The sequence below is a fragment of the Pristis pectinata genome, chromosome 6, assembly GCF_009764475.1.
Source record: "Pristis pectinata isolate sPriPec2 chromosome 6, sPriPec2.1.pri, whole genome shotgun sequence".
NCBI classification, from domain to species: Eukaryota; Metazoa; Chordata; class Chondrichthyes; order Rhinopristiformes; family Pristidae; genus Pristis; species Pristis pectinata.
In genome coordinates this window covers 46,130,717-46,157,660 of record NC_067410.1, presented here as the reverse complement: position 1 = coordinate 46,157,660, position 26,944 = coordinate 46,130,717, and the positions used below count along the sequence as shown (strand labels likewise).

The 26,944-nt window shown below is 43.4% G+C and overlaps 1 protein-coding gene across 1 annotated transcript in view; it reads right to left on the bottom strand.

Annotated features, from left to right (window-relative positions):
- Window positions 1–26,944, bottom strand: part of LOC127571367 (uncharacterized) — an 89,153-nt gene that overhangs the window by 48,294 nt on the left and 13,915 nt on the right. Inside the window, exons 3-11 of the mRNA XM_052017679.1 lie at window positions 26,349–26,447; window positions 25,470–25,548; window positions 21,397–21,526; window positions 19,620–19,680; window positions 17,772–17,896; window positions 14,537–14,599; window positions 10,315–10,394; window positions 7,379–7,471; window positions 4,309–4,414 (exon numbers count right to left, since the gene is read on the bottom strand). Coding sequence (XP_051873639.1) covers window positions 4,309–4,414; window positions 7,379–7,471; window positions 10,315–10,394; window positions 14,537–14,599; window positions 17,772–17,896; window positions 19,620–19,680; window positions 21,397–21,526; window positions 25,470–25,548; window positions 26,349–26,447 — 836 coding nt within the window. The remainder of the gene's footprint in view (window positions 1–4,308; window positions 4,415–7,378; window positions 7,472–10,314; window positions 10,395–14,536; window positions 14,600–17,771; window positions 17,897–19,619; window positions 19,681–21,396; window positions 21,527–25,469; window positions 25,549–26,348; window positions 26,448–26,944) is intronic.

The window sequence follows — 26,944 nt, the reverse complement described above, 5'->3', positions numbered from 1 at the left end:
AAAATGCTAGTAAAACTAAGGAAGCGTTGTGCTGTTGGAGGTGCTGTCCTGCCAATGTGATGTTGAACTGATGCTCTGACCATCCTCTCAGGTGGAAGAAGAAGATTCCCATGGCATCATTTTGTTCTCTCAACCATGCTGATTAACATCTAACCCACATTCAATATCACAAAAAGCTTATTTGGATGGAGTGTTAGGGGACATTCTGAGGTCTTGAAAGTCCTTTATTGAAATCTTCCTATAAAAGAAAGAAGTACAATGGAAAGAGTTGGCAAAAAAGGATGGTTCTAAATGTACAAGCAATGGGGGAAAGAATGGATGACGGAAACATATCTTTTCCTCTGGAATTTCTTTGATTGGAGGTCATCTCTCCTATAAGTTCACAGATGTCTTTGATGTTCATCCCAAGTTTTAAGCAGCAGCACTTCTCAATCAATAAAATTTAGGTGAAAAATCAAACACATCTCATAATACAACATGGATGCAGGTCAACAATTCCTAATTGAGTGATAAAATTTCAACTAAAGTTGGGGAAAATCAATGTTAGGATACAGAGAAGGTAGGTTTGGTTTGTCAGGACAGATATTCAGTTGTGTCATGGAACCACAGAGCACAGAAACAGGCCCTTTGACCCGTCACCTCTATGCTGACCTTTTTTGCCGACCTACTCTAATCCCATTTGCCTGCATTAGGACTGTATCCTTTTATACTTTGTCTATTTAAGTGTTTGTCTAAATGTTTCTCTAACATAGTAATTGTATCTGATTCCAGCACCTCCTCTGGCAGCACATTGCAAGGATCAGGGGTTAATTTCCCAGTGAAAGTCAGGATCTGAATAATGCAGTTCACTTCTGAAAACAAGGACCAAAGACAGGCTGAACAAGGAAGTACTTTAATCCAGTTACAATGCTATGTAGCAATATGGGTTGTGAGGTGGGTCAGAGAGGCTTTGAGAGTCCAGACAGGTTACGTGAATGGGTGAAGGCTCGGCAGATGGAATATAATGTAGAAAAATGTTAGGATATCTACTTTGGTAGAAAAAAAAAGGCAGAGCGTTTTTAAGTGGTGAGAAATTGAAAGGGGAAAACAAAAACAATCCCTGCAGATGCTGGGAATCTGCAATACAAACAGAAAATGCTGAAAATACTTAGGTCAGGCCACATCTGTGGGAAGAGAAACAGAGTTAATGCCTCAGATTGAAAGCCTTTCATCAGAACTTCGACTTGAAATGTGAACATTCTTTCTCTTCCTTCAGATGCTGCCCAACCTGCAGTTTCTGTTTTTACTGTAGAAATTGAAAGATGTTGGTGTTCAGAGGGACTCGGGGGGATCCTTGAACACAAGCCACTGGAAGCTAATGTATTGGTACATCTTAAGGAAGGCAAACAGTATGTTGAACTTTATTGCAAGAGGATTTGAGTAGACACATTTTGATCCAAGTATACTGGGCTCTGGTGAGACAGCAGCTGGAATACTGCATTGCTGGAATACGGTCTCCCTATGCAAGGAAGGAGATGCTTGTTCGAGGGGGAGTACAACGATGTTTCACCAGATTAATTCTGAGGAGAAATTAAGCAGGCTGGGTAGGTACTTGTATAGAAGACTAAGAGGGGATCTCACTGAAAATTCTTAGGGGTTTTAAAGGGTACATACAGGGATGAAATTTTCCCGAGCTGGGAGTCTGGAACTAGCTAAGGGTCTAGGTATCAAGCCAATCAGGGGAAATTAGGTTAGTTCAGGAAAGTGGTGCTGAGTAAAAAGTCAGCCATAATCCTACTCCACTGTGGAGCAGGTAGGATGACCTGTTCCTGCTTCTATGTTCTTTTGAGTCCCTTCCTATGGAACTAGCAGAGCAGAACTTTCTCTTTTTATGCTTTAGACAAAAATCATAACTTTTACCCGGGTCAGCAAGCACTCTCCAATCAGGTCTATCTCACGGAGATCCATAGTCACACAGAGCAGAAAACACGCCCTTCAACCCATTGAGTCCACACCGACCGCCAAGAAACCACCTACATCAATGCTACACTCATCCCATTTTATTCTCCCCACCTTCCCATCAAGTTCCCCAGATTCTACCACTCACCTACATGAGGGGTAATTTACAGCAGCCAATCAGCCCACCAACCCATACATTTTTGGATAGTGGGAGGAATCTGGAGCATCCAGAGGAAACCCATGCAGCCAAAGGGAGAAAGTGTAAACTCCACACACACAGCACTGCAGCTCAGGATTGAACCCATGTCTCCGGCACTGTGAGGCAGCACCTTATTATCTGCGCCAGTTTTTCTCTAAGAAAATCAAACCCTGCTTCTGTCTTCTCATTGGCCTCCAAACCTAGCATTTCAAAAGGAAGACGGGAGCTATTCTTTGCTGCTTTCTGAAGTTTTCCTAACTCTCTGGTCTACCATTACCATCACAACACCCTATGCCTTTCTTTCAACTTACTACCATCCTTCCCTTCCTTGGTTAGCCACAGATGGTGGATCCTTCTCGTACAGCCTTTCACACTGTGATTGACCTTGGCTGAGGTTCTTGAACTATCACCATAAACGTCTGCTCCTGGTGATCCACCACCTTACCTCTTTGTATGTTTTTCTGGTCGTCTTCTTTCTCTTTAGACTACTGTGGTCACTTTTATGTAAAAGAATAACTTTCCATTTCAGGAACCCATTCCCAGCATCAAACTTCAAAGAAAGTAGAGATGCTGGCACATCAGCTTCATGGTTGGATATATGTGTTGGGCCCAGGTTAGATCCTCTAAGATATTGGCACCCAGGAACTTGAAGCTGCTTCAAGTGTTCATCTGAATACTTAAATGTTGTGAGAGTACCTGCCTCCACCTAAACAAAAATTCTTCCTCAAATCCCCTCTGAATCACCTATACCTTACCTTAAACCTAAACACTTAAACCTAAACTCAGCTCTGCTGAGGGGAAATGTTTCTCACTGTCTACCCTAACTATGCCCCTCATGATTCTGTCTACCTCTATCAGGTCTCCCTCAGCCTTCTTCACTCCAAGGAAAGCAAATCCAGCCTATTTAGTCTCCTTTCTCCTCTTAGCTGAAAATCTCCAACACAGGCAACATCCTCCTGAATCTCCTCTACATCTTTACCAGTGCAAGCATAGCCTTCCTATAGTGTGGTGACCAGAACTGCACAGAGTACTCCATCTATAGCCTAGCTAATGTTTTATGTTGACCCCTGCTCTAACGGTAGCGTAGTGGTTAGCGCGACGCTACTACAGCGCCAGCAATCGGGGTTCGATTCTCGTCGCTGTCTGTAAGGAGTTTGTATGTTCTCCCGTGTCTGTGTGGGTTTCCTCCGGGTGCTCCGGTTTTCCACACTGCAAAGACGTACGGGTAGGTTAATTGGGTTTAAAATGGGCAGCGCGGACTTGTTACCACACTGTAAATAAAATTTAAAAATTTAAAGTATTCCCAGGTCAGGAACAGCAGAGCTAGATGCAGAAGGGCTCCTAGTACAGCCATGTGCTTCTCCATCTCCCCGTGTATAGGAGTGAAAGTCCATCAGACCAGAGTACCTTACTGTAAATGGCCAGTACATGAGAACTTAAATAACTTTCAGATGAGCTGATAATTGTAAGGTGTACTTTTGTTACTGGGTTTAGGGCAGATGAATATCTGCAGCGATAACAGTCAGAAGGTGTCATGTGAGCAATGTAAACGTGAATTCAAAGAGGATATCTGAGATTAGAAGTGTGTTGGTGTTTTAGTTGATCATAATCAGTATGTTATTTTCATTCATTGTGTCCATGTTCTACTTAGAAAGGGAGAGGGAGTGAGACACAGAAGGGGGGCAAGACAGGTGGTGGTAGAGTGGGGGTGGAAGGCAGCAAAAGAGAAAACAGAATGCAGAATATAGTGTTACAGTTACAAAGAAAGTGCAGTGCAGCTAGACACAAATAAAGCACAAGAGCCATGACAAGGTAGAATGGGACATCAAGATTTCACCTTTTAGCTTATGAGAGGTCCATTCAAGAGTCTGATAACAGTGGGATAGAAACTGTCCTTGAGCCTGGTGGGGAGGGAGAGAGAGCAAGACATTGAGGGACACACACAGACAGAGAAAGAGAACAGTGAAAGAGAAAAAAAGCAAGACAGACAGACAGGGACTGTTAGTGTACGAGTCTGCACATAATGTCAAGGAAATACGCAACAGATATCCCATTATTCCCCATGGCCTCTGCACTGATCTGTCCCTCACCACGGGCTGCCGTCCCATGCCCACTAACTACTGCACAATGACTCATTTCATTAGAGTTTTAAACAAAATTTTCTTTCTTACCCTGACTTGTTCATCAGTGAAGATATTTTGCCCAATCATTTTCTCATAAAGATCTGCAGAAAGTCCACTTTGTTGATCAGCAACGGATTCAAGAACATTATTTTTCCTGATCAAGAAAGAGAAAAATTGCAATTTCTTTTGATGCACAGTTGCAGAAATTATTTTTAACAAATCCATTTAAAATGGAGTTCACTACATATTTAGTGCTTAATGCATCAGAAAGTGACCCTTAAGCATGTCTATGTTAAAATAAAGCTTTGCTTCTGCAAATGTCTGTCCCTTGTGCAGACATCTGTAGCAGACAATAGGAAGTTAAGCTGATTTCAGGCTTCGGTGTTTGTGTAGACACAGGAGACTGCAGAGGCTGGAATCTGGAACAACAAACAAGATGCTGGAGGAACTCAGTGGGTCAGGCAGCATCTGTGGAGAGAAATGGACAGTCGACATTTCCGGTCCACTCTTCCCTCCTCCAACTGCCTATCACCCCCTCCTTACTTGGATTCAGCTCCGGATCCACCCCTTCCTCTCACCTCTTTAGACTAGCTATCTCCCCTCTATCTTTCAGTCCAGATGAAAGGTCTCGACCCAAAACATCGACTGTCCATTTCCCTCCATAGATGCTGCCTGAACCACCGAGTTCCTCCAGCATCTTGTGTGCTTCTTCAGTGTTTGTGTTTTGTCTTGAGTTTTATTACTTATTTTCCTCACCAGAAGGAATGTCAGTAAAAGGTGAACTGAAACTGACTCACAGGAGCCTGGGCATAAATTCTGGGTTCCATTTTGTTGCGCAAGAAGTATCTTTAGAAGGGTGACATTTTCTAAGTACATATAACATACACTTTCATATGTACCTATAATTACCACACGTGATATCACATTAATGAAATGTATTTAGACACCATTCATAAACAACTATGGTGTGCTCAACTGTTGCAGGGAGTTTGGTCACCAAAACTCACTTAGTTCCTCATTCAACCAACTACTACACCTTAGTTCCACCTTTCCCTCAATGCTCCAAATCTGTCCTCATCTTATTCCTTTCTCGGAAATATGCCCCTCAGCCGAAGAACATCCACCTCTAGGTCTCATTACCACGGACAGCTCAAATACCATGATGCCAACTCTGATTTCTTTGTTCCCTTCACAATCCACACCTCCCTGTCCACCTCCAATGCTTCCACCATTGGCTCTGTCTCTGTTTAAAAAAAACTCCCCAATACCAAAATTCCCTACTGTTCATCTTTCATGTTGCCAGTCCCAATCTTTTGAACAATTCCATTCCTTCTCAGTTCAAAAGCATCATCGGATCTTCCCCCCACCCCCCAAGCATCTCCTCAATTCCTCCTGCAATAGTTGTAGAGATATAAAGCACGGAAACAAGTCCTTCAGCCCACCAAGTCCACACTGATTACCCACCAACCACTTACACTGACCCCATTTATTCTCCCCATATTCCCATCAATTGCCAACACTCTCCATAACTGGCCCACGTATACCTGTTGCAACCTTAAATCTAAAGGCTGCAGACCTGAACACTCAAGGTGCAGGGGAGTTCACCACTGCTTCTGGTCGCCAGCCCTTCCAACATCTCAACTCTAGCCAAATCCTTCCCTCTCCAGAATCATGTGAATTCAAGCCAAATCCAAACTCCAGTTCTCCACTGGAAATCAGAGCGTCTCAAGCTGCCCTCCAATATGTGCAAACTAAGTCAGATTCTTCATTTCCACAACTATTTGCAGCTCAACTCTCCTCTCTCTTCAGCTGTCAGTCAAGGGCTAGTTTTATGGGTGCTGACCCATGAAAACAATTGTGAGAATGACATTTTTTTGCAGAATAGATAAGATAGGGAGCATTTTGTTTTAAAACCCTGATGTCTTCCTTTTAATGGAGTCAAACCAGCATTGTCAGATATCACTTCAGAAATGTCCAAAACAAACAATATAGAATGAAAATAATACATTCTGCTGCATACTGCAATCGTTTTGTAGGCCATGCATTAAAATGTCATCCAAAAGCTGACTCAGTAACCTGTGCGTATCTGTAGATTCAACACCACTTCTTGCTTGACATGACCGAGCATATAAGTGGCACTGCTGGGCCATTGTTGAAGGTAGAGATGTGTCATGAATGGCTTGAACACGAGGTTATGACCTGCTCCCATGCCGATAACGTGGCTTGTTCCTACCTGGGATGCAGCCATTGAGTCTCAGCACACATCGTCCTTCCACAATGCACGTTCCTGTGATACTGTGCACCTGGAGCCCTCAAACTCGATTGTTCTCCTATTCCCTGCTAAAGCTGTATCAAAGTTCTCTCTGTTACCAACCCAGCCCACACTGCCACCCCATGATCTTCTGCCCCACCCTCCCCACTGACAGCAACACCCATTTACACTAATCCCATTATATTCTCCTCTCAGTCTTATCAACTGCCCCCAGACTCTACCACTCACCAACACACTAGGGGCAATTTACAATAGCCAATCTTCACGTCTTTGGGGAGTGGGAGGACACAGGAGCACCCGGAAGAAACCTATGTGTTCACAGGAAGAACGTGCAAACTCCCCACAGACAGCACCCAAGGTCAGGATCGAATCTGGGTCTCTGGAGCTGTGAGGAAGGAGCTTTGCTTACAGTGCCATTCTTCTATTTGATCCCTGACTTCCAACCACTTCCTTGGCAATTTCCGCCCACTAAGATCCTCCTCCCAATTACCTGATAATTTCACCAGGACTCTACCACTAACAAAATCCTCTCCCTGTGCCCCCCATCTTCTCCACTCCTCCTTTCACTGCCATCCTCTCCCCGTCCCCTCAATTACCTTCCTCAAATGATCTTCTCACATCCGATCATCTCCCCATCATGAAGTCCCCTCTCTGCCATGGTGGAAAATTGCATTGGCCGATTGCACATACAAGGACAATTCTGCCACACACTATGGTCTGGGCATTGTGTATGGAAAGATGTAGAATCCAGCATCCAACTGGTACAAACAGTTGAAAGACTTCCAGCCTCCTATCCAACACTGCTGTCTAATAGTGTGCAGTACATTAAGAAGGTTCTGAGCTTACCACTTGACTGTTAGCTGGATGTAGATCATGAGCTGTCCACTTTGGTCGCACGTCTCACAGGGTATTGTACCACTGCCATTACACTGGATACAGCTGAGGGCCAACAAGAAACCAGTATCAATTAAACCGCATTCCCTCATCAACTCTGAGACTCATTCACCCAACAATTGGTGCTACATTGCACAGTCTGACCTTACAATTCTCTTCTCTATCTGTGGACTGTTGAAAATATCAAAATCTTGGATATTTTCATCTCTTGGACTGAAGGATCTCATACAGAGGATCTAGTGATCTGAAATCTCTTGGTGCATTATACTTTATTATGGGATTCTATAAATTCTATGGCTCAATCCACTTTAGTATGTGTTACCCTTGTTATGAGGAGAGCAGCCACATTCAAAATTGAAGTGCATAGGAATTTCTTCTGGCAGAGGGAAGCAAATCTCTGGAATTCTCCATCCCAGAGGGCTGTGGAGGCTTGATGAATGGAGGTACTTAAAAGAGGAAGTAGATCAAGTTTTCAAAGATCAAGGAACTGAGGGCTATGGGGAACTGGCAAGGAAGAGGAGTTGAGACCAGGTGTAAATCAGCCACTCAGGAAATACAAGTCTTTTACCAATTTGACCCCCACTGTTAGGAGTAGACTTATCCTTCTTGAAGGCACTAGGAGCCCTCTGATTCCCAAATCAATGGCTGGAGCATTGGCACCCCCGGCTCTTGATGGGGAAGTGTATCTACACTGGGTTTCCCTTCTGTCCTTGTGCTGCATCTAGAGTCTGGTTTTGTGCCACAGTCCTTACTCATCAGTTGTTGAGTCTGAGTTGATATACTTCTGGACACCAAAGGGATATTTGGATCAGGCGACAAACAGGATTTGAGGCAAAGGATCAGTCATGATTTTAATGAAGACAGGGTGGATTCAAGGAGTTGTTTAATAGAAACACAAGGCAATAGGAGAAGGAGTAGGTCACCTGGTCCCTCAAGCCTGCCCTGCCATTCAATACGATCGTGGCTGATCTGCCTCAAGCCTCATCTCCCCTTCACTGCCAGTTCCCCATAGCCCTCAATTCCCCCATCTTTTAAAAATATAACTACCTCCTCTTTTTAGGGGGCTAGCAGGGAGACAATGGACTGAATAGCCACTTTCCTCCTCTTTAAATACCACCAGGGATGGGGAATTCCAGAGATACACCACCATCTGTGAGAAGAAATTCCAATGCACCTCAGTTGTAAATAACTACCCCCTATCTCGCAACTATTTCTTCTTGTTCAAAATTGTCCCACTAGTGGAAGCATCTCGACACTCACCCTGTCGTGCCCTGTAAAGATCTTGTATGTTTCAATAAGATCACCCCCATTCTTCTGAACACCAAAGAATACACATCTAACTTTTTTTGTTTAAAAGCTGTTCATGATAGGACAACCTTCTTATCCCAGGAATTATCCCAATGAATTTCTTCTGGACTCACTCCTATGCTTATATCTTTCTTAAAGAAGGGGACCACAACTGTACAAATGGACAATATTGTCTTCTCTGGTCCAGAGGCAATAAAGCCACAGGTAACAGCGGAACCGTTCATTCGTGAAGATTAACTAATAGGGCAAAGGCTGGGTTTCAAGTCCTGCTAGTTCACAGCAACAATAACACCGAAGACATTCTACCTGGTAAAAATAAAAGCCATTCGTTAGGGGTTTGAGTACATTCCATTGACATGGAGTCAACAACCAGAGGATGTAAATACAAGGTCACAGAATCAAGGTTGCCTGGGCTTCTTGATCTAGGGTGATTGGTTCAGAAGATTCAACGGTAACTTTTGAAAATGAAATGGCTTGCTACTTGAAAAGAACTGCAGGGCTATGGGTACAAAGGCAAATGGGAATAATTGGACAGCCTTTTTAGGGGGCTAGCAGGGAGATAATGGACTGAATAGCCACTTTCCATGCAGCAAAATACTAGGGGTAGATGAGCAAGGAGTAACAAAGTGAAAGGTCCCATGTTATTGCTCTCAATTAGAACAGATACAGGCACCTCAAATGGCCTCAGCATTAGGAGTTAGGAAGGGGAAACCTGATCAGAATTCCTGCTCCTGCTCATTTTCCCAATGAATCCAGGTGTAAATGCATAGGTTGAGACAGGATGAGGCACAGTCTGCCAGCACCCACCATCATAGTTGCCACTTCCAATCTATGAGTAGAAGAATGTTAATGAAAGTGATTCAGCTTCCTAAAGCATTACAATTTAATTGCACTGACAGCAAATTAGACCCCACTCTCAAAACCGAGAGGAAATAACCCAACAACCTTCTGTGATCAAAGGCACTCAGTTAAGGTGGGTTAATGAATACGCCCCACATCAGCCCAAGCTTCCAGAATGAGGCTCAGATGATAATGAACAAGAGGTACCATTGCTCCAACTAATTTCCCAAATTCAATCACAAGCATTACATTTTGTGTTTTCTGCTTCTGATAGGAGTGTGGGAAACCTTTTGAGTAAAAACAACCCAGGATCCTGCCCTAGGGAACACACTATTAGCCATGCCATTGCATTGAATACATCCTAGTATCACTATTGCTTCATGATGAATTAATTACTTGCATATGGATGTGAAGATAGGTAATTGTAAATTGTTTCCAATATTAAACCAATGGAGAAGGGTGGGTGGTGTTGGGGTAGGGAAACGACAAGGTTCTTGATCTCAGCATCTTTACAATGTCACTCACACTGCTTCCCCACACACCAAATACAATTAACTCCTATACCCCGAGGCCTGAGATCTTACTGGGTCTCATGGATTCAGTCCTGATGAAGGGTCTTTGATTTGAAATGCTAACTCTGCTTCTCTCTCCAGAGATGCTGCCTGACCTGCTACGCATTCTCAGCACTTGCTGTTTAGACTTCATTGATTCATTGCTGTGTCTTGATCGAGTTTGCTTACCATTGAAGGCCAATGCCATGGCAGCGGTTGCACCTGTCATCAAACTTGTATCCACGGCCGTTGCAAAACTGGCATTTTACCTAAATTCACAGAGCAGTGTTACAATCCAATTGAACAGGAGAGGATTGCCCAACACCAGAACCCAAGAGACTGCAAGGCATATCAGTAGTATCTGAAGAGACACACAACCATCAGGAAAAACTGTAGCTGGTCATTGTCTAGACCAGCCTTCCATTTCTCTCTTACTTTCAATCCATCTTTCCCACATGGTCATACTGTTTTGAGGATTTCCTGTTCCCTCTCAAGTCTGTTTAGAAGTTACATTCAACCATAAGCAATGCATCTTTCAGTCACATTAGGGGTTCAGGGGTCAGTAATGTGTGCCAACTGAGATGACTGGGCACATCCAGCCATTCACAGGTCAAGTCGAGTTTATTGTCATGTGCACAAGTACGGTGAGGTACAGGTACAGTGAAAAATTTGCTTGCAGTAGCATCACAGGCACGTAGATTCGGACAACAACATACAAGACAGTGAAAAAAGAGAGACAAAAAAAGACAGTGCAAAAGCAAGACCTTAGTGCAAAAAAGACATAATCAGAGACAAGTCCATGGGAGTGCAAGAGACAGTCCGTAGTGTTCTGTTGCTAAGGTAGGGTTAGGGTTGTGCAGGTCGGTTCAAGAACCTGATGGTTGTAGGAAAGTAGCTGTTCCTGAACCTGGTGGTGTGGGACTTCAGGCTTCTGTACCTCCTGCCTGACGGTAGCTGCAAGGATGGTGCCTGACATTCAATGCTGTCTTCTCAGATTTGGGATTGTGGAATTTTGGAAGCTTTGCAACCCATCATGGTAGCTGGAAATGGCAGCTTTCATTCTGTTCCTACTTTAAATGTTCCTACTCCATGATGTTCTGGGATGAGGAATGGGGGAAGAAGGGGGTGAAGTGTGTTACTATTTTGCCTCTGTGCCTTGCTTCCCTTCCTGTGAATATTCTGATCCACCAAGCGACCAGATTTCAAAGATCCTCACTATTTCTTTACACACTCTGACTAGGGCATTGAATATAGACATAAAGGTGGACATGGTAAATTGCATTCTACATGTCACACAGGCCACCACTTTGTGCCCCGTGCACAATCAGGATCTCATTAGAAAAGTCGACTCATTGTTCAGAAATGACTCTCTGGTTTCATTACAAAATGGAAAGGGTTGGCATGCAGTGCAGTTGAGCTCCTCAACATTTGCTCCATTGCCCATCTCCATTACAAAACCATTTGTTGTCCCCATTGGTTCGAGGTTTCAGGTTATTGCTGTACATCCTCACCAATTTTTTTTTCGCCTTCTCCCTGTGGGTTTTCCGCCCGGGTGTTCCCACATCCCAAAGGCGTGCAGGTTGGCAGATTAACTAGTCACTAGTTACCCTGCTGTGATGGGCAGTCGAGAATCAGGGTTAATGAGCATGCAAGAAAGAATAGATTACAGGGAAGTAAGTGGGGGAATAGGGCTGCTGGCATATATGATGGGCTGAATGGCCTATATCATAAGGAAAATTGAGATAGGAATCTTAAGGTAATGCAGGGTCTGCCTGTTGCACCTGTTTCAGATGAAGGTACAATCAGGAGTTCACCCAATAAGTCTCCTCAACCTCACATCACCCAATAACAAAGTGATTACTGTGACAGGTTACTTTGCATTTAGTTGACCCCAAGACCCTACAGGCCGCAGGCTCCAGCTCTATCTCCAGATAGAAATATATAAAATTATGAGAGATAGCCAGTGTCCGTTTAATATGGCAGGGGTATCTGAAACAAGAAGTCAAAGGTTTAAATCTGAGGGGTAAATTTTTCACACAAAGGGTTGTTGGTGTCTGGAATGAGCTGCCAGAGGTGGCAGTGGAGGCAGGAACAGTGAGAATATTTAAGAGGCACCTGGACAGGTAATAGAATGAGTAGGCCATAGAGGGCTATGGTATTAATACAGGCAAGTGGGATTAGCATTGATAGGCATGATGTTGGCATAGACGTGGCGGGCTGAAGGGCCTGTTTCTATACCGTTACAACTCTTATGACTCTAACCCTTGTCACAAAGGCATGTGCTTAAAACTACTTAAAAGGGTTTTAATTACTTTGGTAAGGAAGGTTTTGAAGTAATGGTGGGAACAATTATATTGTATTTATAATCTATTGTCATTAGCGATTCTGTGTCTGTTGCTTTGATCTGTATAACAAGGTTTCTATGCTGTATAAGTACATGACCCTAAGAAAATGTGTGGGTTGGGGGTGGAAATGCCCCTGGCTGCAGAGAAGAACCAGAGTGCTCGTGCCAGGAGTTGACCGCACACTGGCAGCTCACTGGGGACCCTGCTCCACTGTTCGAGATGGGTTTTGTGGACTGGGGAATATTCAGGGGATGATATTTGCGATGGGGCACATTATCTTATCCAGGAAGACAGGGATATGTGACAATGGTTCAGTCCTTTTAGCTGAAAAAGACCCCTACTCAAACAGATTAATAATCACAAGCCTAAATTAGAATAAAATGTGAAAGTACTGCTGCAAAATGATGTCTTTAGAAGTTTCGTTTTATGTGCAAATTCTTCTTGCAAGTTTCTTTTTTCTTGAAAGCCAATTTCCATTTAACAAAAATCAAACAGTCCAAGAACGAAAGAAATCTAACGCCCCAGCACTCTGTTACACACATTACCACTGCCTCAATTTCAACTGGCAGATAGAACATAGAACAGTACAGCACAGGAACAGGCCCTTCAGCCCACAATGTCTGTGCCAACCATGATGCCAATCCAAGTTAATTCCATCTGCCTGCACATGGCCTATGCCCCTCCATTCCTTGTTTCTTCATGTGTCTGTCTAAATGCCTCTTAAGTGTTGCTATAGTATCTGCTTCCACCATTTTCTCTGACAGGGCATTCCAGGCACCTACCACTCTCTGTGAAAAACAAAACTTGCTTTGTAAATCCCCTTTAAACTTTCCCCTCTCACTGTAAACCTATGCCCTCTAGTATTTGACATTTCCTTACTGGTCTATCTATGCCTCTCATAATTTTATATACTTCTATTAGCCTCTGACACTCCAGAGAAAACAATTCACGTTTGTCCAACCTCTAACACGAGCTAATACTTTCTAATCCTGGAGGACCTCCTCTGCACCCTCTCCATAATCTCCACATTCTTCCTGTAATGCATCAACCAAAATATCGTTGAAAAAATTAATGTTATCAATTTCCAGCCCATCAGCCTCCACGTTCATCTTTCACCAGGGGTCGCCACTCACCTTCCACCCCCTTACAACATTCTGCAGGGACTGTTTCCTCCTCAGTAGCCTGAGACAATAAACAAGGTTTCCAGTGAGAGATGGCTCAGTGCCATTCAGATTTAAAGTGACTGGCAAAAGAACCACATTCAGTTGTGATTTGGAATTTCCTGCCTGAAAGGGTGCTGGAAGCAGATTCCACAGTAAAATTCAAAAGGGAATTGGCGTATTACTCAAAAGAAGTTTATGGGATCAGGGAGATGGAGAAAGATTTTGGAATTCAGTGAACTAGTCTACCAACTAGTCTACTAGCACAGGTTCAGTGGGTTGGATGGCCTCCTTCTCTGCTCTATGATTGAATAGAATGAAAAATCCTTCATGGAATAGAGATATACAAATGTAAACTCAGCAAGGTTCTGATCCCAACACAGAACATGACCCACTGACAGTATGGGTGGCATATAGGCTTTTAACACTTAGGGTCGATATGTGATGTGTACTTCTGCTGAGTGGAGACCCACACTTGTAGCAGTAGCTTTGTCAAATTTAGAGTCATACGGCATGGAAACAGGCCCTTCGGCCCACCTAGTCTGTGGCGACTACCAAGCACCCAATTACACTGATCCCATTTTATTCTCCCTGCATTCTCATCAACTCCCTCCAGTTCCTACCACTCACCTACACACTGGGGCAACTTACACAGCCAATTAACCCACTGATCCACAAGTCTTTGGGATGTGGGAGGAAACCAGAGCATCTGGAGGAAACCCAGGCAGTAACAGGTAGAACATGCAAACTCTAACAGGCACCACCAGAGGTCAGGATTGAACCCGGGTCGCTGGAGTTGTGAGGCAGCTCTACCAGCTGTGCCACAGTGCCACCTCTATTAGCCCCATGGTCTCTGGAGAAAGCAAGTGCAGATGAGAAAACGGGAAGTTGTAGATTATTCCTCACCCTTCCAGTTGCAGTGCAGTTGGTACATGCCCTTCTACCCATTGCCATGCACGAGTGACATCCCTGAGAGAGGAAAAAAAACAGGATTAACCTTGGCTCCACTCCGCATCTCTCAAAGTCAGAAGGTGCTCAGTACTTTAACAAGCAGAGAACAAGCTTGACATGGCTCCAGTTATTACTGAGGTTGGCTCCATTTCTGTCAGCTCACCCATCTGTTCCTAAAAAGAGGGAGTGTCACTTTTTATGGCGAATCCACAGGTCGAGTTTATTGTCATATGCACAAGTGCAATGAAAAACTTACTTACAGCAGCATCACAGGAACATAGCATCATATAAGCAGCACTCACAAGAAAAACATAAACTAAACATAAATTAGACACCATTTTTACAAAAAGAACACAATTAGAACAAAAATAAGGTCCATGTTAGTGCAAAGTGATCACAGTGTTGCTAAACTGTAGTGATTAGGGTTGTGCCAATTGGTTCAAGAACTGAATGGTTGAAGGGTAGTAGCTGTGCTTAAACCTGGAGGTGTGGGACTTCAGGCTTCTGTACCTCCTGCCAGATGGTAGCTACAAGAAGATGGCATGGCCCAGATATTTGGAATCTTTGATGATGGATGTTGCCTTCTTGAGGCAGTGCCTCCTGTAGATACTACTGATGGTGGGAAGGGCTGTGCCCGTGATATATGGGGCAGAGTCCAACCACATAATGTTTCTCAATCAAACTTAAGGAGTTATGCTGGGTTGCTCAATATGAAATGCATCACTGCACATGGTTTCATTGTGACAAACACATTATCCTTTCAAAATAAAACAAAACAGGGTTTGGTAAACAAAAGAAGCTGACTGTGTAACTGGTAAATCATCTGAAGATACAAGCTTGTAAGAACAGTACTTCAGGACTGAGGTTATGCAGAATTTCTTACTCTTTGGATAGGATTTACACAAAAAATTGGGAGAGCTGCCTTTCAAAGATTGTTCATTGTAAGCAGATCTGGGTTATTGAAAAATTGTAGTTCAGTTAAAGAACAGGGCTTTCCAAAGTAAAAGTGATCATCATTTAATTAATATGCACAGTGAAGGACAAGTTTAAAAAAAAATCAATTCTAGTATGGCACAGAGAGTAGAACTGCTGTCTCACATCTCCACTGACTCTGGTACAATCTTGACCTTGGGTGTTGTCTGTGTGGAGTTTGCATGCTCTCCTGTGACCACAAGGGTTTCCTCCCATCCCAAAGATGTATGGGTCAGTAGGTCAATCAGCCACTGCAAATTGCCCCTAATGTGCAGGTGTATGGTAGAATCTGGGGGGAGTTGATGGGAATATGGGAAGGATAGGTTACAGGGAAAATTAGCGAGAGAATGTGAAATCCTCCATCTATTTGCTAAGGAATAAGGAAAAATAAGCCATCAGCGATGGGATTATTAAATTGATGATTTGGTTTATTATTGCCACATGTACTGAAGTACAGTGAAAAAAACTTTGTTTTGCATGTCATCCATACCAATCATTTCATCACATCAGTGCATTGAAGTAGTACAAGGGAAAACAATAACAGAAAGCAGAATCAAGTGTTACAGTTACAGAGAAAGTTCAGTGCAGGTAGACAAGAAGGTTCAAGGCCGTAATGAGGTAGATTGTGAGGTCAAGAGTCTATCTCATTGTACTAGTGAACCATTCAATAGTCTTATAACAGTGGGATAGAAGCTGTCCTTGTGCCTGGTGGTACATGTTTTCAGGCTTTTGTATCTTCTGTCTGGCACTGAGGTCAAGATGGTTGAGAGCTTCAAGTTCCTAGGAGTGAACATCACCAATAACCTGTCCTGGTCCAAACACGTAGATGCTATTGGCAAGAAAAGCTCACCAGCACCTCTACTTCCTCAGGAGGTTAAAGAAATTTGGCATGTCCCCTTTGATTCTCACCAATTTTTATCAATGTACCATAGAAATCTTCCTATCTGGATGCATCACAGCTTGGTACGGCAACTGCTCTGCCCGTGACCTCAAGAAACCACAGAGAGTTGTGGACATAGCTCAGCACATTATGGAAATCAGCCTCTCCTCCATGGACTCTGTCTACACTTCTTGCTGCCTCAGTAAAGCAGCTAACGTAATCAAAGACCCCACCCACCCCAGAGAGCCAATTACAAAGTCTAGTTAATTCAATTTTAATTTGATTTTTGTAAAGCAGACAGATTCCAGCATGGTTTCAGGACTTGTTTTAAATATGCAGAAACAGGATTGCTTGACTGTCTACTTTCCTTCAATGAGCCATCAACAACTTTCTTTGGGGAGAGCATCATATTTATCATGTGGAGCTCAGGCTATGTAAATTCAGAGCACCTCTACTTGGTGGGAACGATGGACAACCAATCTTTCAAAGACAACCTGTACCAAGGTGGATCTCAGGTTCTGGGTAATAAGAGGAATTTTGCCCTCCATTTCAAGTAGCCCCTTCCCAATTATACATTCAACAGTTTCCAAAATTATCACCATGTTGGGCAGACGTGGTAGTGTAGCAGTTAGCGTAACGTTATTACAGCACAAGCGACCCGGGTTCAATTCCAGCCATTGTCTGTAAGGAGTTTGTAGGTTCTCCCCGTGTCTGCGTGGGTTTCCTCTGGGTGCTCCGGTTTCCTCCCACATTTCAAAAGACGTACAGGTTAGGAAGTTGTGGGCATGCTATGTTGGCGCCAGAAGTGCGGCAACACTTGTGGGCTGCCCCCAGAACACTGTGTGTGTGCAAAAGATGCATTTCACTGTGTTTTGATGTACATGCGACTAATAAAGATATCTTATCTTATCAAATCAACTCTGAACAGACCTCTATTTTTCAGCTTTGGGCAATTAGGATCTTCCATGGCAAAATGGGGGAATGGTGAATTTGGCAACCAAATACAGGCAGTCTTTGGGTAATGAACGGGTTTCATTTTTTTTTAGATGTTCATAAGTCAATTTTGTCCGCAAGTCGGAATATAGACAAAAATCACTCGATACGGTAAACATACCCTGCAGTATTGTAATGAATGGCATGAAAAGCACAGAAGACTGTTAAGCAAGATCAATTACTAAAAGTGGAGAGAGAGGAAACTAGTTCTGCTGTTTGTAGGAACTAACATATGTATGTACATTGGGTTTTTGAATTTAATAATATTATGGGAGCTTGTATATAGGGTTGTTCATAAGTCGGGTCTGTATGTGGTTTACAGCTTGTGGTTTAGAGTAAACATACCTTTATGGATGAAGTGTGTGGCACGGGAACTTTCTCAATGTTGTCCTGAAACAGTTGGGGTATTTCCACTATAATACTCCAGGGAAGTGGAGCGGGTCCGTAGGCACTGCTATCCACAAACTGACCTAAAACAGCAAGAGATCGTTAGCAGGTTCTAAATGAGTTAAACAAAACTTCTCGCAACAAATTAATAATATTTGATGCAATTTGAGGATCACATTAAATTATATTAGGAATACTAAATTCAGGGAAATATATTATTGGATTTACAGACGATATTCAAATCCTCCAAAGGGCACAAGGGCGTTGAAGGCAGCACAGCGGGCAATGCTGCTCTCTCTGGGTTTATCCCAACCTCAAGAGCTGTGTGTGTGGAGTTTGCACTTTTTTTCCCTGTGACTGTGTGGATTTCCCACCCCAAATGCTCCAGTTTTCTCCCACATAGGAGTCAGGACGTCATGTTGCAACTATATAAAACTTTGGTTAGGCCGCACTTGGAGTATTGTGTTCAGTTCTGGCTGCCCCATTACAGGAAGGATGTGGAGGCTTTGGAGAGGGTACAGAAGACGTTCACCAGGACACTGTTAGATTAGAGAGTATGAACTACAAGGACGGGTTGGACAAACTTGGGTTGTTTTCTCTGGAGCGTCAGAGGCTGAGGGGAGATATAGAAGTTATAAGATTATGAGAGGCATAGATAGGGTAGACAGTCAGAATCTTTTGCCCAGGGTAGAAATGTCAAATACTAGAGGACATGCTTTTAAGGTGAGAGGGAGAAAGTTTAAGAGAGATGTGCAGGGCAAGTTTTTCTTTTACACAGAGTGGCAGGTGTCTGGAATGGGCTGCCAGGACAGTGGTGGAAACAGATACGATAATGGCATTTAGGAGGCTTTTAGATAGGATCATTAATATGCAGGGAATGGAGGGATATGGTTTATGTGCAGGCAGAAGAGATTTAGCTTTGTGTTTGGCACAGGCATCGCAGACCAAAGTGTCTATTCCTGTTCCGCATCAAAGATGTGCTAGTTGGTGGGTTAATTGGCCATTTTAAATTACCCCTGGTGTGGGCAGGTGGAGGAGAATTGGGGGCGGGGGGCTAGTTATGGGCATGTGAGAGAGACTAGGAAATGAATAGGAATGATGGGACTGCTCAGTGTGACTTGATAGGCTGCCTTTCCTGTGAAGGAAGTATACAATGCCAAAAATGTAAAACTATAAAGACAGACAGGAGATAGTGACAGAAGAATAAATGCATGCAAGGGGCAGGGAAAAATCAGAGTTATAGATGGTGCTAGACAAAAGGCTGGGGAGACCTTTCCAAGTGTAGAAGTTGACGGTAGAGGGGATTAGTCATTGGCAGGATTATGCATAGGAAAATGGAGGCTAAGAGTGTCAGGGGAACCATGACTGAGTAAATCACAGGTTCCTGAAGTCATATTTGATGAACTGATCTTGGGCAACACACAAGGTGCGGGAGGAACTCAGCGGGTCAGGCAGCATCTATGGAGGGAAATGGATAGTCGATGTTTCGGGTTGAGACCCTTCATCTAGACCAGAGTCCCTCCAGCATTTTGTGTATTGCTCCAGATTCCAGCATCTGCTGTCTCGTGTGTCCAACTGACCTTGGGGCTGGCCAGGAGGACAGAGAAACAGAAAGGACTTTTAACTACTTGTTCCAACAGGAACTCAACATTGATGAGTTACGGTACTGACTGATGCCGAGGTTAGATTGTTGAGGCAGTAAGGCAATTACAATAATATATTCAAAGGTATCTTCAGTCTATGCTAGTTCCTCCCGGTGAAGGCCTTTGGGTTCAACTTGAACAAAGTAAGTTGTTCATGTGTTACCTTTATAGGGCTCTGATGTCCATTCAGTTGATCTGGACTCAGTGAAGCTTTCCAGGCGATACTGAAGTAAAATGAACCTAGTTTAGCAATTGCTCAGAGCATGTGGACTTACAGTATTTAAATAATTGTTATAGTTCTAGCATAAAGCTTAACATCCTAGCATGGCTTGGGTTTATCAGCATTGGGCTATTGGTGGCACTGATCAGGTTGCTTCCCTTGTTTCCTTTTTACACTGACTATCCACTTTCAGGTTCTGATTTACAGATCTTGTTCAGGTCTTGTCGCACTCTGAATGACCTTTCCCACTCACTTCCTTCTGTTCCTTCACTCTATCGTGCTCTCCCCTTCCACAAAGGGCTCTGAGAAGCTGCCTCTATTGCTGCTTTCTCACTCCTCACTTGCTCCAATAAGTACTGCAAGACGATGCACCCCAGAAGTCCAGCTGCTGTTAAGTGCGACTCAAGGTTTAAGCAAGTTTGGAGCCACACTTGGCCCCAGGTTCTTTAGCGCAGTTATGAAAACCAACGCAGTCATGCTCTTCTGTACTGGATGTTACTATAAACCCAGAAACGCTACCCAACCTCTCCAGAGACCGGAAGCTTCACTCAACAGCAGGGAATTCTTTAGAAAAATTGGATGCAAGTTAACAAGTTGTTACAATTAAGTATTAACATTTATATCAGCATAGATTCCACAGACATGTCATCAACTATTGCTCAAGACCACAGCTGGAAATGAACCTGGTAAACATAGCGGTTTAAGCCATACCACAAATCTGTTAGAAAATGGAGAGCTGCTTTGCACAAATAGCGGATGGAACTCATTAAAAGAGGTCCACAAAATAGCTTGTAAACTTTCCCAAGACTAAAATAGTTGCCACAACCATCCCAAACAAAGGGTACATCAAATTATTAGGCACCCAGTAAGTATGAAACCAATGGCCAGTCTCACTGAAAGGGAAACCAGGCAAAAGCACAAGTCCTTAGATTTTCAATGGGATGTTGCAGTTGTACAAGACGTTGGAGAAGCTGCATTTGGAATATTGTGTTCAGTTTTGGTCACCCTGCTATAGGAAAGATGCCATTAAGCCGAAAAGAGTGGAGATTTAGAAGGATGTTGCCGGGACTCGAGGGACTGAGTTATGGAGAGAGGTTGAGAAGGTTGGGACTTTATTCATTGGAACGTAGGAGAATGAGGGGTGATGTTATAGGAGTATATTAAATCATGAGGAGCACAGAGAGGGTGAATGCAACAGTCTTCCCATCACCTCCCCCCCACCCCCCCCGAGCTGGGGAATCAAGAATTAGGGGGCATAGGTTTAAGGTGAGAGGGGAGTGATTTAATAGGAACCTGAGGGGCAACTTTTTCACTCAGAGGGTGGTCCATATATGGAATGAACTGCCAGAGGAAGTGGTTGAGGCAGGTACATTATCAACATTTAAAAGGCACTTGGACAGGTACGTGGATAGGAAAGGTTCAGAGGGAAATGGGCCAAATGCAGGCAAATGGGACTAGCTTAGATGGGAATGTTGGTCAGCATGGGCTGTTGGGCCGAAGGGTTTGTTTCTGTGCTGCATGACTCTGTGTCATGAGGATTTATATATTGAAAGTTATTTTACATTAGTAAGAGCAACCAGGCTTGAAAAAACTAGTGAAAAAACTGCACAACAAAAAGAACATACAGTATCTGTAGCCCTTGAGATATTTCTTGGAAATGCAGTAAGACATTAGGTTAATTCCAGTTTATCTTTCTTTCAATAAAAAAGTCATCACTTACTCTGTAGGTGTTGCATGATTTTAAATCTCGAAAGACCATTTCTTTGGCAGGCTTGGCACTGTAGCAACATTTGCTGGATGCATACTCAATAAATGCCTCTCTAGCTGTCTCTTCAGTGATAGATGGAATACTGCAGAGGGAGGGATGAGGTGGAAAGGGGTAGGGAGAAATGGAAGGGGATGAGAATAAAAATGAAGGTGTTATGACTGATCCAGGAGTTCTATAAAATTACAGTCCAAGCTTCCACTTCTTCATCCAATCAAAACATTGCTTAAAGTTAACTTACAGTTCAGGATTAATGGGATCCAGTTCAACTCATTCAAATGTGCGAATGTGTTCAAATGTAGCTCAGCAGGCAACCTTGAGGGAAGTTTTTCCAATCACCTCTACATAGTCTGGCCTGTAAATAATTTTGGTTGGGTGACTCTTAACAGCCTCTCAAGTGGCCCAGGAAAAAAATTATTGCTGCTGAGGCTCACCATTTTCTTGGAAATGAATTTGGTAAACATAGTGATTTAAGCCATACCACAGATCTATCGGCAAATGGAGAGCTGCTTTGCATAAATAGCAGATGGAACTAATTAAAAGAGGTCCACAAAATAGCTTTAAACTTCCCCTCAGACTTCCAAATAATAGCCACAACCATCCCAAATAAAGGGTATGCAAATTATCAGGCATTCTGTAAGTATGAAACCAATGGCCAGTCACACCTAAAGGAAAACCAGGCACAAGAACAAGCTTTGGGCTATGCTTTCAAGTTTCTGAGGTACCCAAGGCTTCAAGGGCACACATTCGACTATCCTGTTCTGCTGAAGTACTTACAAAGACATACTTTCTGCTTGTCCAATTTTGGTACCCACAACTCACCCATGGAAAGTCCATGTTAGGAAAGCACTTTTCCATTTATTAGCAAGAGCCAATCAGAAATCTTGGCCTGCATAAGGGATACGCTTGCCTTGGAAAAAGCACAGAGAAGTGTCACTCAATTGGCTCTTTGGACAGATGGTTGCCTTGTGGGAAAAGAGTGAGTGAGGGAGGGCCTTTGCTATCTGAAGTTTGGGAGAACAAGGGTTGATTGCATAGAGACATACAATTCTGAGGGAACTGGACAGGGTAGATGCCATCAGAGTGCTCCCCTTAGGGGTGTGTCTAGACTGAAGGGAAAAAGGTCTAAGGATAAAGGAAGGCCCACTTAAGACAGAGATGAGATTTTTTGCCACAGAAGTTTGAGAATATTTGTAATTTTTACCTCCTTTGAGCTGTGAATACAGAGTTATTTAGTAGATTCAAAGCTGAATCAAGGGTGAGGAGTAAAAAGTGCATTTCTCCTGTGCATGGTAGAAGAGTGGAACATCATAGCTCTATCCAATCCAGTCGGTGATACCCACATGCACCTCTGGAGGGCTGTTGCAGGGAGTCAGATGGGTGGTCACTTGCCGAGATCAGAAGTTAAATTCACAGCATTGATTATGGCCACAGAGACAATGGTAGTCTTCTTCTAATCACCGCACTTTAGCCACAATAGTGACTTGAACTGGGCCCCACTGCTCTTCAGCTATAAGTTATGAGAGGCAAAGCTATAAGGGGCATAGATAGGGTCAATGCACACAGCCTTTTTCCCCAGCATTGGGGAATCAGGAACTAAAGGGCATAGGTTTGAGGTGAGAGATTTAATAGGAGCCTGAGGGGCAACTTTTCACCCAGAGTGTGGTCAGTACATGGAATGAGCCGCCATAGGAAGTGGTTGAGGAAAGCACACTAACAACATTTAAGAGGCACTTGGACAGGTACACGGATAGGAAAGGTTTAGAGGAATATGGACCAAACACGGGCAAATGGGACAAGCTTAGGTGTGAACCTTGGTCGGCATAGACATTGGGCCAAAGGGCCGATTTTCGTGCTGTATGCCTCTAAGGTTTTGATTGACAGTCTAATAGGATGAAGGAATGGAAAGAATCTCTTCCACTTCCTATCTGAAGTGGCTTGATTACATGTTGTCTTTACAGATACAGACAATGGTTCCTTCATGTCGAATTCACACCAAAGGATGTCTCAATAGCAATCAAACTCCTACTCTTCCATTATTGCATCCAGAAAAACAATGTTTAATGATCAAAGGATTTGATAGGCTATAAAGAGAGTAAATTTTTGCCCTTGTGTGGGACAGAAGGTTGCCTTGTGGGAAAAGAGTGAGTGAGGGAGGGCCTTTGCTATCTGAAGTTTGGGAGAACAAGGGTTGATTGCATAGAGACATACAATTCTGAGGGAACTGGACAAAACAAAATTACTACTCTCCATTGCAAACTGATGCCAGGAAACACTTCCTCCAATAAAAGGAAGTGAAAATTTGGAACCTTCTCCACAAAAATGCTGTGAAAGTTACAAACCTGATACTTTTGAGGTATGGTCATAATGGGATATGGAGCCTATATATCAGCCACAAGTTAATTGAAAGGTAGAAAATGTTCACGGGGCGGAGTGGTCTCCTCTCATTCCTTGTACTTAATGCCATCATCAACCTCCCTAGTCGATTATTGTAAGTGTTTCTTCCTCTTTAAACAATGAAATCCATGCCCAACCAGCAGAAATAGTTTCATTCCATCTATCCTTCATATTCTTTTTGTTTTGAAAACCAAATCACTCCTTCATCTAAGTTCCAGGGAAAGTAATTGTAATTTAATAATTTAACTCCTGGAGTCCAGGTATTAGTCTGATAGACTTAGATTACACTCCCTCCCAAACAAAATATCTTCCCAAAGCTTGTGGTGCTGAGAATTGGCTTACAGTACTCTAGTCCTGGTGAGAGTTTGTTGCCAACTTTGAAATTCACCACGTCAAGTGCAACCATATTATTCAGTATTAAGTATCTGCCTTGGCATTTCACCCCAATCTAATCCATTGCTAAACTGTGCGTTACTCTGATGTTGTCTCTCAATGGTCATTACATCAAGGCCCCAGCTGGTTGTTCGGGTCAACACAGAAGTACCCTCTATGCTTTTCAAAGAGCAGGGGAGATCTCTGGCCAATGGTTATCGTCTTCAATTTCCTCCAAAGCCATGCTTCAGACCCAAACTCTTTAACATTCTCCAAATGGGCACACACTGAGGTCAATTAACAGTGGTTGCATAGTGCATGAAGGCTTGGTAGTTATTTGTAAATGTATCAATACTCCCCCTTAGTGGAAGGTAAGATGCCAGCAAGGAAAGTTGGTGCTTCTCTGTTTAAAAACATGCTTATTAGAAAGGTTTGATTACCATTTCTCTTTAGGAATACTCCAGTTAATTAGATGCAACTGTCATTTGAGCTTTGTTTATCTGACATAAATGCAAAAATACTGCAGAATACTGGAAATCTAACATAAAAAAAGAGAACAGAAAATGCTGGAAATACTCAGCATGCAATGTTTGTGAAGAGAGACATTTTAGGACACTCTTGATAAAAAGGTCTTCAACCTTATCTGTTAGCTCTATTTCACTCTCCATGTCCACTGCCTGACTTGTGGAATAGTTCTGACGTTTTCTTATTTTGTGTCTGCAAACAGATAATTTGGGGGCCCTCTACTGGTGAGATCTTGCTGTGCACAAATTGCCAACTGGGTTTATCAGATGACACTTCAAAACAGAAGTTGCAGTGGCTGTATTTGCGTTCGGGAACGTGAAAGGTGCCCTGTTGTCACAGCCCTCTCTCCTGCCTCTCTAACCTGTGTCTTTGATGACACATGCCCAAGCAGAGAGAAGCAGATGCAGACACCAGCACACAAACCAACGTAGTCTGACCACATGGCACAGGCTGGCAAATGATAGATGTGTGGCTGAGTCGATCTCCCCTGCTCTCCTTCATTGGTTCTCGCTCCTTGTGAAGCTGACAGCACTTTGAATTGCTTATGGCTTTCATTTGCTGACGACTTTCATTTCACAAGACACAGATTTCTCACTGGACTTTTTGTTCCGTTTCCCGTTATCCCAGGATTTGCTCCCAGCTTCCAGAACTCCTGCAGGACAGCAGGATTCAGGTTAGAATCGGGATTCGAGTGTTGTAGGATGGAGCATGACCTTCCAGATGTGGGACCTCACCTCCACGCCCCTTGTGGATGGGGCTCATGTCTTCCTGCTCCTTCTGCCGTGGAAAGAGGCGGCGGAACAAATCTTTCCTCTGTGAATTACAAGCAGATTTTTAGATTTTCAACTGGAGGGTTCTGACGTCACCTTGAAGCCCCCCCCCTTCCTTGGCCTCCAGCAAGGTGAGGCAGTGATCTCAGATGGAGTCCGAGAAGTGGATTCTATGCTTCTGGGTTCTATAGAGAGGGGCAAGGGGTGTGTGAAGGGGTGGGATTAAAGGGAGTGGCAGAAACCCCCACCGGTTTATGCCTGTGTGGATTGTTGAATCTGAAAAAGAACAGGTTTTAGAGGCGCCTTCCACTAGCTAATGGCCTGATGACATCATCTACGCTCAGACAAGGACCACCAGCACGGAGTATGGAATCTCTGCTTTTAGGAAAAGGGCCGGGAAAGAGAGAGGAAGCATTACTCCATTTTGATGCTATTCTGTTCTACGTATGTTAAAATGAAAAGCACAGTGATTTCACAGTTATACAAAAACATGCCTATACAATGCAAGTTTGTCTTGGTTGGCAAACTTGGCATCAGAGTGTGGCTGCAAAATGCAAATCATTATTCTGTTCTTCCCCCTCCTCAATGCCAAGGAGCAGTGCAGCAGTCAGTCACTTTGCTGATGTCACCAGTTTTGCTGCAGTTACTGGAACCATCTGACTCTTAATGCAGCATCAGTGCAAGGTGGCAGGATTGAGAAAGCTGCAAATGTGGAACTGGGATCGAACCACACGTGGGTGAAGCCATGGAAGCCTTGTGTAACTTCTCGCATTTGGGCTGGTGTACAAACTGCTATGTTCTGCTCTGACTAATAAACCCACTGAACCAAAACCCAGTACTTACCACCACCTGCTGTGGTCCCCTCATATCCAGTTACATTATCGAACAGATGAGCTGGTGGTGCTGAGGCAAGTTCCTCAGCCTGGGGAGCTCCGGGGTAAGCTGCAAAAAAAAGCGACATATGCTTCTACTTATTGAACTTGACGAGCTATTAAAAGAGACATAATAGTCTTTAAGGCTAATTTGCCCATGTCTATATTTATGCTCCTCTCAAGCACTCCACTTGCTTTATCTAACTTGGACTTGTCTCTAATTGTGTCTTGTGTTTGCACAGTTTTTTTCTCTCTCTCTCTACGCTGTCTTGTATAATTTATATATAATTTGTTGTGTGTTGTCTGTACCCATGTTCCTGTGATACTGCTGCAAATTTTTTCATTGTACCTGTACCTCACTGTACTTGTGCACATGACAATAAACTCGACTTGACTCTGCCAGCATAGTTCTATTCCTTTCCCTCTCATGTACAAAGAGACCCCTAAAGAGATCCTGCAACATCAATGTTGGTCTGACAAGATTCTCAAATCCAGACAAGAGGGCTGTGTGTGCAGCCTGCCTTGTCGATGGGCTGATCTTGCTTAATTAAATAGAGAAGTAGGAAC